General features: G+C 32.6%; 2 protein-coding genes across 2 annotated transcripts; both read left to right on the forward strand.

Moving 5' to 3' along the window:
- The first annotated feature begins 1,282 nt into the window (after positions 1–1,282).
- Positions 1,283–3,112, forward strand: LOC111371010. Its single transcript, XM_022992939.1, has 2 exons — positions 1,283–1,575; positions 2,655–3,112. The coding sequence occupies exon 2, from the start codon at positions 2,660–2,662 to the stop codon at positions 3,110–3,112; it is 453 nt and encodes a 150-aa protein (XP_022848707.1). The 5' UTR covers positions 1,283–1,575; positions 2,655–2,659.
- Positions 3,113–5,089: 1,977 nt separating this feature from the next.
- LOC111370345 (alpha-1,6-mannosyl-glycoprotein 2-beta-N-acetylglucosaminyltransferase) lies at positions 5,090–7,406 on the forward strand. Its single transcript, XM_022992011.1, has one exon. The coding sequence runs from the start codon at positions 5,674–5,676 to the stop codon at positions 6,976–6,978; it is 1,305 nt and encodes a 434-aa protein (XP_022847779.1). The 5' UTR covers positions 5,090–5,673; the 3' UTR covers positions 6,979–7,406.
- Positions 7,407–12,931: the final 5,525 nt, after the last annotated feature.

The following is a 12,931-nucleotide window of genomic DNA, read 5'->3' on the forward strand; positions in this document are numbered from 1 at the left end:
ATTCATTTATATCAGTTAACCTTAATTGATCAAAATTTTCTTTTAACAATCTAATTCTTCACTCATCTTCTTTTTCTTCTACTTTTAATTTTCCTAATGATTTTTTTCTAGATTCTTCTTCCTCTTCTAGTATTTTTGGTAATATATTCTTTCTAAATTCATTATCCATGCTTCCTGTTTCTATCACTATTTTCTCTTTTTCTATATGTTTCTTTCCTATTCTAGTCATCTCTTTTTCTATAAGTCTTTTATCTATTTTCTTATCTTTATTTTTATTATTTTCTTTTAATTCTCTAATATCAATTTTTAATATATTTATATCGTTTCTTGTTTTTTTTTACTTCATTTCTCAAATCTTGTATATCATTTATTAACATTTTTATTAATGATTTTAATTCTTCCATGTATTCACTTATTGACATCTTAATTTTTTTTATTTCTAACTTATAAGTTAATTTACATATTTTATTTTTCTTTTTATCTATTATTTTCCTAAATCTTCTTCCAACTGTTTCTGGATCTACTAATTCTTCTTTTACTATAGTAAAATATTTGCTCTCAAATCTTAGTCTTTCACATTTTAATTTTGTTAATTGTCTATTTTTTGATATTCTCATTCCTTTTGGTATTAACATTATATTTCTTATTTCTTGTATTTTTTTTTCATTTTTAAAAGTAATTTATTCAATTTTTGATGTGTATTATTAATTGTACTCATATTTTTCTTTATAATATAAATTATTTTCTTCATCTTCATATATATTAATAATTTTTTCATATGTATAAATATCGTTTATTTTTTCTATTATTAATTTTTCTAATATTTGTTCCTTTATTTCTTTAGAAAGTTCTTCAATTATTGTCGAAGTCATTATTTTTAATTTATTATGAATAGGTTTTAAAAATATATAACGACTTTTTTCTTCTTCTAAACACCAATAATTATCTATTTTCTTTATTTTAATTTTCATGATTTCTATGGCTCTGATACCAATTAGGGGAGACTACTTAGAGCGAACAAAAATCAAATAAAAATATTAATCAAATAAATCAAATAAAAATTATCAAATTTCAACCAATATTTAATTTTAAGGACTAAAATAGCAAAGTTCTATATTATGATATCTTGTTATGTAATATTCAAATGGAGGGCTTTTTGATAGGGGAATTTGCCCAGATAGCCGGACTGGGCAATGAATTTGGTGAAATAGCCTTTGACCAATACAAAAGAGGAGAAAAAAAAAATCAAAATAGTTTAATTAATAAAATGACCAAATTATCCTTCACATTTTAACACAAAAATCTTTCCATATTCCCTCTTTTCACCTCGTTTCTTCCTCAGGTAAAACCCTATTCCCCCAATTCAAAAATTAACGTCTCTCTTCTCTTCCCCTTTGAGAAAATCTCACACAAAATCCACTACAAACCTCACGAAATCAACCTGGCAAAAGAGCACGACGAGCATAGGCGAGCGAAGTGACCCCCCTGCCGCCTCGAAGACTTTGTTTTGGAACTACGAGTTTGTGGAAATTCCTCTCTTGCTACTGCGGCTGTGAAGGTGAACACAAATTTAAGGTACAGATTCTATAATGTGAGGAGATTTATGTATTATGTTGAGAAATGAAAGTGGTTGCCTTTGAAATGGTAGCTTTTATTTTTTTGAGAAAAAAGGGGGGTTTGTGGCTGGTGGCGGAGGGGATGCATGAGGTCCCTTTTGAACTCCACTATTGCAATGTTTCATTTGTGTTATGAAATTGTTATCTTCTAAATATTTAGGAACAAGGTAACAATAATTTTGTCATTTATGCACGTGATTCTCAACTGTTTTACTCATTAAGTTTTAATCTTTCTTCTATAATGTGGAGTATGTCCCTTCCTCATTTTTTACTCCATAGTTTTTTAGCATTAACATAACCAACCCTTGTGATGATTTGATTTAAAAATCACTAATTAGTACAAGACCAGATGAAAATGAATAAGGAAGAAAACTCCACTAGAGTTTGTCGTCTCCAATTTGATAATTAGGATTGGTTATGGAAGTCAAATCGTTGGACCTGGGGATTTGATCAAAAGGGTTTTAACTTTAGACATGATTACATGTTATTCATAAAATTAATCTTTACACATGTAGAAATGTTGTGCATAATTCGAGTATATAAAGAACAAAAATTGTACATAATTGATATGAGATGTCAAAATGATTCTAGAAATGTCAAATTTTGTCACTTTGGTAGTAACAGTAGTAGTGGGTAGTATTTGTGACTTTTATATGAGTTGGCCTCATGCTTTACTTTACTGCATTTATCTAATTTCGAATAAATGAACCGATAACGTTTGACATTTGGTTCTTTTGTGTGTTAGTAGTCATGTATATAGAACACTATCTAAAGCAATTTATATATCAAATCATTGATATTAACTTGTAAATCATTTTTTGCATAGTGCACTATAGAGTTGTGACACATTTAAGGTATTAGTTTGAGGTTGAATTGACAATGTTTCATTGCTTTACTACAATTTTGTGTTGCCTTGGAGCTTTCTATGTGTAGTCGTGAAATAGCTTGTAAGTCGTTATTTTTGTCCAATAATTTGGTAAATGATTGCTTTGAGAAATAAGATTGCTAACTCAATTATTGTTTTGCATTTTGCAATAGGAAAAATGGATGATGAAGACATAGTGAACGTGAAGATAAGTAATAGATGTAGAATGAAATTGATCGATGAAGTTTTCTATAGCTTAGATGAAAAGCATCAGGACCTATTAACCAATTCCTGCTTTGGACATTTGTTATGCCTAAGAAAGATAAAACTTGCATCCCAATTAGTCCACCAATTGATTCTGAGGTCAATAAGTACCTCAAAAGAAAATGAAGTATTTATTAAGGTTGGAGACAAGCTTGCAAGATTTGGATTGCAAGAATTCACACTGGTGACTGGGCTTAAAGCGGGGGATTTGGAGAACGAGGATCCGAAGCTAGGGCAAAATTGTAGACTCGTGAAAGAGCGTTTTAAGCGTAGCAACGGCAAAATAAAGAGAGGTTTATTGTTACAAGTTTTCAAACGCTGCAAGCATAAGAATGATAAATATAAGTTGGCCTCCTCGTCATATTGATGTACGTGGTTTTGGCAGCAGAGGAGAATACATTTGTTAACCCATGGTTGTTTTATTTGGTGGATGATCTCGATAGATTTAACAACTATTCATGGGGGAGAAAGTCATACGAGTACACTATTAAGGTTTTTAAACGTAATTTGGGAGACATGTTGAAGGGTTATACAACTTCTCAGCGATATCCGTATTCTCTGCATGGATTTCCATTTGCAATCATGGTAATATGTTCTAAAATCATTTAAACTAGGTAGCATGTCTATTATCCCTGCGACGAACACTCATAGAGCAAATGTGATGGCTAGAATATTTTCGTATTTGAAAAATCTCAGATTCAGCTATGCTCGTTGCCCGTAAACGCCAGTTACAAATTTTCTCAACACAAACGACTGTATAAACACTCTTATTTGATTTCTTCACTTTAAATTCAAATTGGTACTTCACGGCAAGTAGCTGGAGTTTTGATATCAAAGCACTTTTAGTTGGAAATAGTTCATCATCATGTACATCCTCATTTTCTGGAATCCTAACTGATGATCTATAAGGAATTGAACACAGGACTTGTGTTGAAGTACCAATAATGTCCTCTTCCATGGAGAAATCAACATTGTTTTCATTTCTCGGAGGAGATTTATCTTCGAAATCTTGTTGTTCGGAACTACCTTGAATTATATGCAAGTTATCCCAATCCACAGAGTTTCCTTCTTCTACGTTATCATTTCCATGATCGCCATCATATCGCTCAACTTCATTTTGATGGCTCACATCTCCCTTTTCTACTTCACCATTAGTTTCTACTCCACAATCTCTTTCAAACTCTCTTACACTATCACATTCACCTGTAACTTTAGTCGAAATAGTCACGCAAAGAGGATGTTTTTTACAAATAGAAAGAAACCACTTCACTTTCATGTCACTGTTAATCCTTTGTGGTGGAACTGAAAACTTAGACATTCCAAGATTAAGGGACATCATCTCAATTTCATATAACTTTGAATCCACATTAACAAGTTCTTGCACTTTGTTGTACAACTCTATATACGAAATGCTAGATGGAACGTAAAGAATATCCACATTTTCTTCACCGTTTCCTATATAATCCCATGTCCATTTGCTTTCTTCAGTCTTTTTAAACTCGACAAAATAGCATACTTGTACCCATATCATTTCTACAGAATCCATACCTGTAAAAAAAAAAAAAAGTTAAATAATTTACTCAAGTATATATCAAAGTAATATGAAAATAGTTACCATATTTGAATGATCAAAGTAACCACAATATATCATCAATAATGGACTGATCATAACAGATAACGGTTGTACTATCGTTTTACATGGTAGATAACGACTGTAGTGTCGTTCTGAACTACTAATAACGACTGGAGTGTCGTTATCGTCCAATAGTTGTGGACGATGCAAATATACACCAAATGCGAAAATAAAATCAACTAAAATATCATTTTATACTATATTCAACAATAAAAATATCAATATAAATGAGATTTCTAAAAATACCTTTCTTCTTTTTTTAAATATAGTAGAAATTTCAATGTGGATAATGTAGACACCAAAATCCTTGTTAAAATGCTCAAAATATTAGAGAAGATAGATGAAGAATGCAATGAATAACAAGATTTTAAGGAAGCATCCACCAGGAAAGCCGTCCACTGATTTTTGCTGATGATTTGAGGGATTTAATTGGATTGAAATGGGTATTTGAGTCTTTTCAATGGTGAGGATATTTTAGACATTTGATCTTATTTGTTTATTGTTTTTTGTAAGTGGAGGCTATTTTATCAAATAACATTGAAGGAAGGTTATTTTACAAATAACATTGTTTGACTGGGCTTTTTTATCAAATTCCCCTTTTTGATATGTAAATTGTCTAAGAGCTATTTTGGAAAACTAATCCTTTTGAAAATGTTATTTCCATATATTTCCGTAAATAAAATAGGGCTTAGTGACAAGAAGTAGGGCACAAATAAATTGCCCACAGTTTTGGAAAGCCAAACAATAGATTTACATGAATTTGTGTAAAGTTGACTATGGTGGAGTCCCAGCAAAGTCAACTATGATTTGCTGAGAATTTTCCACTTTCGCCACAGAACGATTCCTGTAGCAAATCAGAAATCTGGGCCGTTCTCTCTTCTTAAACGTGTTTCCAAGAAATAAAAAACAAATCTTTGAATATCAAAATTTCTTACTCATTTGGGGGTGTTCTTTTGACGGGTTGTTCAATACTTTGTGATTTTTCGAACCCAGGTAGGTGGTCAGGCTTGGATTTTTTCCCCAATAATCATCAATTCGACCCGATTGTAAGCTTCAGGCCCGTGAAATTAATCGACGTGCACTTAGGCCGCCCGACACCACGATCATCAAAAAAAAAAAAATACTTTGTGATTTTTCTCGGATTTATAAGATGAGTCAACTTTGCAAGTCGTTGATTTTAAGGTTCTTAATTCTCAACCTCTCACTCGTTTGATCTTTTGTTAGTAATTTCAGAATCCCATTTCTTTTCTTGGAATCAAAGCGGGTTGTACAACGGTACTGTAGAGATCGTAGATATGGCGATTCCGTCCAGAAAACCCAGAATCAAAGATGTTGCTTTTCGTCGTTTATTATCAGTAGTTTTGATTACTCTATCTGGGGTTTTGTTATTGGTGATGGTATTGAGGACAAATTCAGTTTCAGATTTAAGTTTCACTTATTCAGACGATACTGATGCAAGTTTTGGAGCGACTCGTCGATCTACTAAGGTTGTTGGGGAGAATTTGAAGCTTCTTAAACAGAATGAGCTTTCAATTTCATTGGAAAAGCGTAATCAAATGCCCCCGAGGAATTTGGATCTATATCCCACTTTAGCCAAGGATCATATAGTCATTGTTTTGTATGTTCATAACCGCCCTCAATATCTACAAGCAGTTGTGAATAGCCTATCCCGGGTTACGGGAATTAGTGAAACTCTATTGATTATTAGTCATGATGGTTACTTTGAGGAGATGAATAAGATTGTAGATGGTATTAAGTTTTGTCGAGTAAAACAAATTTTTGCTCCCTTTTCTCCTCATGTGTTTCCTGATAGTTTTCCGGGCATTTCACCAATGGATTGTAGAGATAAGCAGAATTCCATTAAGGATAAGTGTAAGGGAAATCCTGATCAGTATGGGAACCACCGGTCACCAAAGATTGTATCCTTGAAGCATCATTGGTGGTGGATGATGAATACGGTATGGGATGGGTTAAAGGAGACAACCCTGCACTCGGGTCATATTCTTTTCATAGAAGAGGACCATTTCATTTATCCTAATGCGTACCGTAATTTGCAGTTATTAACGAAACTGAAGCCCGAAAAGTGTCCCAGTTGTTATGCTGCAAATCTGGCACCATCTGATGTTAAGTCGAGGGGTGAGGGTTGGGATAGCTTGATAGCTGAGAGGATGGGAAATGTGGGTTACTCATTTAACCAAACTGTATGGAGAATGATACATAGAAAGGCAAGAGAATTTTGTTCTTTTGATGATTACAATTGGGATATAACTATGTGGGTCGAGGTTTATCCTTCGTTTGGGGGACCGGTTTACACGTTACGGGGGCCTAGAACTAGTGCTGTTCACTTTGGAAAATGCGGTTTGCATCAGGGTCAGGATGAGAAATCATCTTGTATTGATAATGGTGCCGTGAATATTGCATTAGAAGACATTGATAGAGTTCCCAATATTCAATCAAGCTGGGGAGTACATGTATATAAGAACCAAGATGGTTATAAAGCTGGCTTTAGGGGTTGGGGGGGCTGGGGAGATACAAGGGATCATCAACTGTGTTTGGAATTTGCAAAGATGTATGGCATTTGGGATGCTGGCAAGAAGTGATAGACCGTCCCTTATGTGTAAAATTAACTAAGATGCGACTCTGAAAGGAAAATCTCTCGTTTGAAGAGCAATGGCATGGTTTACGTTACTAATTACTGCAAACGGGTATGGTCTACTTGTTGCGTTTACAAAAGTGAGCATTAAATGTTATTACAACTACAATTTTGATGTGTGTAATATGCATTGGGCAAAAGCTGATTATTTTTTTCCACTCTTGTACTGTGACAAATTTGAAATTTTCTTATCTGATATAGCCTTTCTTAGCTTCTTATCTCGATGTTCATAGAGTTGGTTATCTCCTGTCGCAAATTACATTGTCATTATGTAGAGGGTGACTTGGTCATGCATCCTATGATTCTTTGTTGTTACATGTGTACTCGAACGAATATTATATTTCAGAATTGTAGAATTATGTATTTTTATCAGTACATGCTGTTTTTCTTCTATTACACAAATATACCGTTATTAATGTTTTGAGATTTAATATTTTTTGAAGCCTTTAGTTCTAGAAGAAAGATTGTTTTCTTCTGACTATGGTGCCATCTTATTGGATGAGAATGTAGTTTTAAAATTAAAGATTAAGAAAAATTATAAGTCGAAAATGACTTCATCTGCTCCTTTGTCCTTCACCCCCTTTTGAAGTTAAGAAAGCGAAGATTAAGTTAAAGACTTTTGGCGATGGTAAATAAACTAAAGATTTTTGCTCAAGGTTCATATGAAATGAGAAAACCCAGATATTCTGCTTGAGGGTGTTGATAAGTCATGCATGGACTATAAATTAGAAGTATTTCATGGTGGAATTGATGACTATGGTCGTAGGTAGTGTATGAAAGGTATATTATATTGTGCTTTGTGTTTAGCTCATTAGTTACTTAGCTTCTTGGGAAGTGAAGTATTTTCTATTTTGTTCATTGCGTTTGTTAGAGGCTAAAAGGGAGTTTTGTTGTTATACTATGAAGCACTAACACAAACAGGCCGATACACATTTTTTCGAAAAGCTACTGACACGGTATATCATTGACACGTTGATTAAATTTTTTAAAATTCTTTATTTATATAGTATAAATTTAATTTTATACTTGTTATTAATTTTTCTTGTTGGAATCTTTTAATTATGAGTACCTATTTATTATTTAATAATAGTTTTGAGTTAAAAAATATAATATTTTTGATAAAGAAAAAATTGACCAAGGCAGTGTCTGAGGAGCATCGGTATCCGATACGTGTCAAACCCGGACATGCTGTCTTAGTTGAAATGCCCATGCTACAGAGTTTTTATATTTTAACAAACTAGAATTTGGTCAGCCTTACAGAAAATTGGAATACAGGGGAAAACACGTGTGAACACTAGAAGTCTATCTGGGACGAGTTAGAACTTTGCACCAAGAGAGGTGTGGGGTGGGGGGGATTACAAGCACATGCACCTAGAACAATTAAGAAAGAATCTATACAGAAAGAGAGACAGATATTTAATATATTTGACAGGGATGTTGCAGCATAGTTATGGATTGTGTGAGGGAGGACAGCGCACAAACAAATGTTGATGTGTGAGTCGGGTGAGTCATGGACACCACTCTGCAGTTGGAATTGTTTGAATTTACCTGCGTATTGACCCTAATGTCATTTTTGGTGGAGAGGATTGAAGATCCAAACAAAAAGCTAGTCTTGTTTATTATACTGTGTGCTATAATTGCTTCCAGTATTGCATTCCAATGTCATAAAAGTTGCTTGCAAGTTGCCTACTTAGCTGAGCAGAAACTTAGATTCGACTTAAGTTAGTCAGAGTTTTTCATGTAGTTATGCATTTCCACCATGACAATCTATATTCTAGTGCCATCACCTTGGATTAGACATTTTCTACGCACATTTTTTAATTCAATTCAGATTAAATTATAAAGTGAACTTTCTAATGTTACTTTCATTGACCTGTTATTGTTATTTGTTGGGATGTTTCCATAATTCGGTAAACATAGTTGTCTTTTTAGTTCTGCATTGCCTTGTGATTGGGGACTATTTTTCCATCATCCATGTGGTTGACCTCGATGCTGCTTGTGCTACGAATATCCAAACTAGTGATTGCTTGATTAATTTATGCATATTTACAACTCCGTCTTCATAATGCACCAAAGTAAAGTTCATGTTTGTCTGCAACATCAATCTTTTGCATTGGACGAGGTAGCGGTTGTCTCTAGTTGCCTACAGATACAAACAGGACGTGTATACGCTGATATCCTTTAGGACCTTTCACAAGAGACTGTAACGCTGTGCTATTTTCCCTTTACCATTCTACTTCAGTCATTGCTGAAACAACGTGTCCTGTTTTCTCATAAACTTTTTGCAAGCTAAAGCTTGAAAAATTAACGGTTTTCCATTTAAAAAAATTGCCAGTTTAATGCTAGAAAATGTTATTTACGGGTTTTCCTTTGCTATTCTACTTCGAAGCAATTGCTTGTTAAAGTTAGTATCAAATTTTTGCTACTTTTTCATGGTATAAATTGAATTTTCTGTAGCAGCAGTTTCTTGGTCTTATGAACTATCTATTACTTTAATGCTGTGATTGACAAAAAATGAGAGAAATTTTCTTTCTGTTCTCACCTAATTTGGAAACTGTGGGGGAAACATGCTCAATGCATTTCATCATTAGGGAAGTGTTAACTGGACCCAGTAAATTTCAGGTCTCCAAATCGAGGGAGTGTCCTCGACTGAGATTTTGATAGATTTTGAAAAGTCAATATATTTGAGATTATTGGGCAGCATATTACTAATAAACTGTAGAAACCAAGACAACCCTGAACAATATGTTTTGCAAAATCATAAGACCATGTATAGGACTAACGCTTACCTGTGTGGGGATTTTAAGGGAGGTAGTGATGGCACGAGAGTCGCATGTACTCGAACCCACCTGAGTATTGACACTTATTTGGAGTTATAGCACTTGTTTGGTTCAATTTAAAATTTGAATTAAATTTCAAGTGAATGTTAACAATTAATTTTAATCATACGTTTCATGGCACCTCATTTTTTCTCAACCATACATTTCATCAATTTAAATATTGAATCAATGAACTAATAATTCTCGTTAACTATCTTTTTTAAGTGTTTATTTAGCATAGCTTTTTTTTTTCTGCTTTTACTTCTTGTAGAATAGTTTTTGGAGGAAGCTACCGTAATTTTTATTCAAAAAGTAATATTCAAAAGCACTTCTTATTTCGATAGTGCATTTAGAGGAAGTCACATTAAACCAATTTCGTCTAAACGCTCTTTTCATTACCAAAAGCACTTTACAAAATTCGTCAAATGGGTTCAAAGTAGCTTTTGAGTTTCAAAAACTCATTTTGACTTTTTAAAAGTCATGTAAAACGAGCCCTTAGATAATTCAAAATTCATGCAAAGAAAAAATTTCTCATCCAACGCCCTGCCCCTGTTCTTACGTAGCTCAACATTCCACCATTCAAACCTTAACAAGGTGGACTTCTTCAACTTTAGCAATATGATTGAGACCAATTGAATGACCAAGATTTTAGTTAATGGTATCCACATTTTTACCCCTTTTTTTCTTTTAATGGAATTTTTATATGATTAAGTTTATAAAACCCCCAAATAATTGCTTCTTGAATTGATCAATACTCTTGCAACGATTTACAAGTTAAGTAAATAAATAAATTTTCTTAACATTTTTTGTACGTTTTCTTGTAACTCACCAAGCGATGTCATAGTTGATTGTCTAACTTGCTAATCATTGGGAAAATGAATCAGTCGCAACCAATTTGTTATAATTGATAGACATAAATAAATTAAGTCTTCAAGTTCAATATTTTTTATACTTATGAGGTTTCATATTTAATTAAATGTAGACTTGGTCAGAACAAACAAGTGGCATCTATGCTAAAAGTCAGTTATACTTTTCGATAATTTTGGATATCTAAAACAAAAATATGTACTTAAAAAAGTTGTAAAAATAATATCATTATTTGATGTATGGTGATAATTAATCAATGGGTAATTATATTACCACCACAACAAATTTACGATTATATACTTAATTATATATATATAATTATTCTTGATTTCAATGATTGCACCACAACTAAACTTCATCCTTTTCTTTTCTTCTAAATGTTTCTTTCCACTGTGTACATTTTATATTGGATGCATCCATACTAATTTTTTTAGTTATTTTTTCAAAGAAGGGGAAGATAAAGAAGAAGAAGAAAACTTGATTTCTAAGAAATGGGTCGGAATCCTTTTGCCAGCAAACTTGATTTATAATTTCAGAGGGGTTACTGAAATGTTTTGAAAGTTATTAAAAGAAGGTTGCCCAAATTATAACACACTCACAAAGAAATGCATATTTGCCGTAATTGTTTTGTAATTTTTTGGAGAGTCTAAACTTTTAATGATGAAATTTAAATTTCTATCAACCTTTATCGGTACGAAATATTATAAACCTGATTTTATATCTGTGTATTTATTCATTTTGATTAGTGAAGTTTTCAATAATATAACTAATTCTGTGTAGTACAACTTGACTACTCTGATTCTCCTTATAAATTATTATATCACAGAAATGTTTTTTCCCTTCACTTTTCCTTTGGTCTGCCTCATTCTTAACTTTTTAGTCAAGATGATATATTTACTGCTACTCACTTTACATATAATGATTTGGAAAAAAAAATTATAAAGAATGATTACACAAATTAGAGTATATGTTCTCCATGCTGTTTCAGGTATATATATATATATTGTCTAATGTATAAAAATGCATTCAGATTTCATTGAAGAATGTGATGGTGATTCCGATGTTACATGTATAGATGACCATCTAAACTCCAGGTAAATTGTATGGTTCGGTAAAATCTCATAAGTATACGAGATTGTTGACTAGTAGTAATGTAATGTGTAAATAGTATTGTCCCACGAGAAATAAACTTTAAATTGAATTATACTAATCCGTTATCAAATTAGAATATAAAATTAACACGAGAGATTGTTTTGTTTATTTCTAACTTAATCTACTCATTATCTAATCGCATTTTTAAGTCAATATGTGAATCATGCATCAGAATTTCGAATCCACCTATTATTATCCCATGTTCAATTCTCGACTTATGCAATCTAATTGATTTGTGTATTCTTGAACTACTAAGGGGAAAAGAGGAAAGTGCTAGCAACGTTACACCCAAAGTGAAATCCTAGCCATCTAGGAGTCGTGACATCAAATGATTTAGGTGTTTGAGGTTGGGGCATATTGCTTCTCAATTTCCCATTGATTTTGCGAAACGAAGAAGTGGTGAGCGAAAGTGATGGTGACTATGATGACAGGTCATAATTAGAAGGGGTTAATGATGGTAAAAAGGTGGAATATGTAGTGGGGAGCTATTAGTTACTAGGCAAGCTCTTAGTGCTCAAATCAAGGCGGATGAGGAGCAGCAAAGGGTAAACATATTCCATTCGAGGTGCCATATCAACAACAAGGTATGTAGAATGATTATTGATGGGAGTAGTTGTACCAATGTGGCTAGCACTACAATTGTTGAAAAGTTAGGGTTAACCTTGTTAAAATATCCTAAACCTTATATCCTTCAATGGTTGAATGAATGTAGAGAGGTTAAGGTGAAAAGAGGGTGTTGGTGAGCTTTTCAATTGGTAGATATTGTGATGAAGTAATGTGTGACGTAGTTCCTATGCAATGAAAATCAGAATTATAAGGAAGAGAAACAATATGCTTCTTCCTATCCCAAAAAGCATTTGGAATGGTTGAACAAATCTCTTGTTCGATTTTCTTTTGTAAGTTTGAAATAAGATTTTTGATAGAAGAGTCTTCTTCTAATCTTTTCTCAGTTTTTTGAAAAGAAATTTCTTCTTTAAGAAATTTAATATGATTTCTTTTTAAATTAATATTATGAATAATCTTTGAAATTGCAGCTTCTTTTAAAGAATTAACATCTTTATA

Source organism: Olea europaea, chromosome 21, assembly GCF_002742605.1.
Source record: "Olea europaea var. sylvestris chromosome 21, O_europaea_v1, whole genome shotgun sequence".
Classification (NCBI taxonomy): domain Eukaryota; kingdom Viridiplantae; phylum Streptophyta; class Magnoliopsida; order Lamiales; family Oleaceae; genus Olea; species Olea europaea.

What these genes read in the sequence shown, in the direction of transcription:
- LOC111371010 (XM_022992939.1), top strand. Translation starts at nt 2,660, where the DNA reads ATGGATGATGAAGACATAGTGAACGTGAAGATAAGTAATAGATGTAGA.
- LOC111370345 (XM_022992011.1), top strand. Translation starts at nt 5,674, where the DNA reads ATGGCGATTCCGTCCAGAAAACCCAGAATCAAAGATGTTGCTTTTCGT.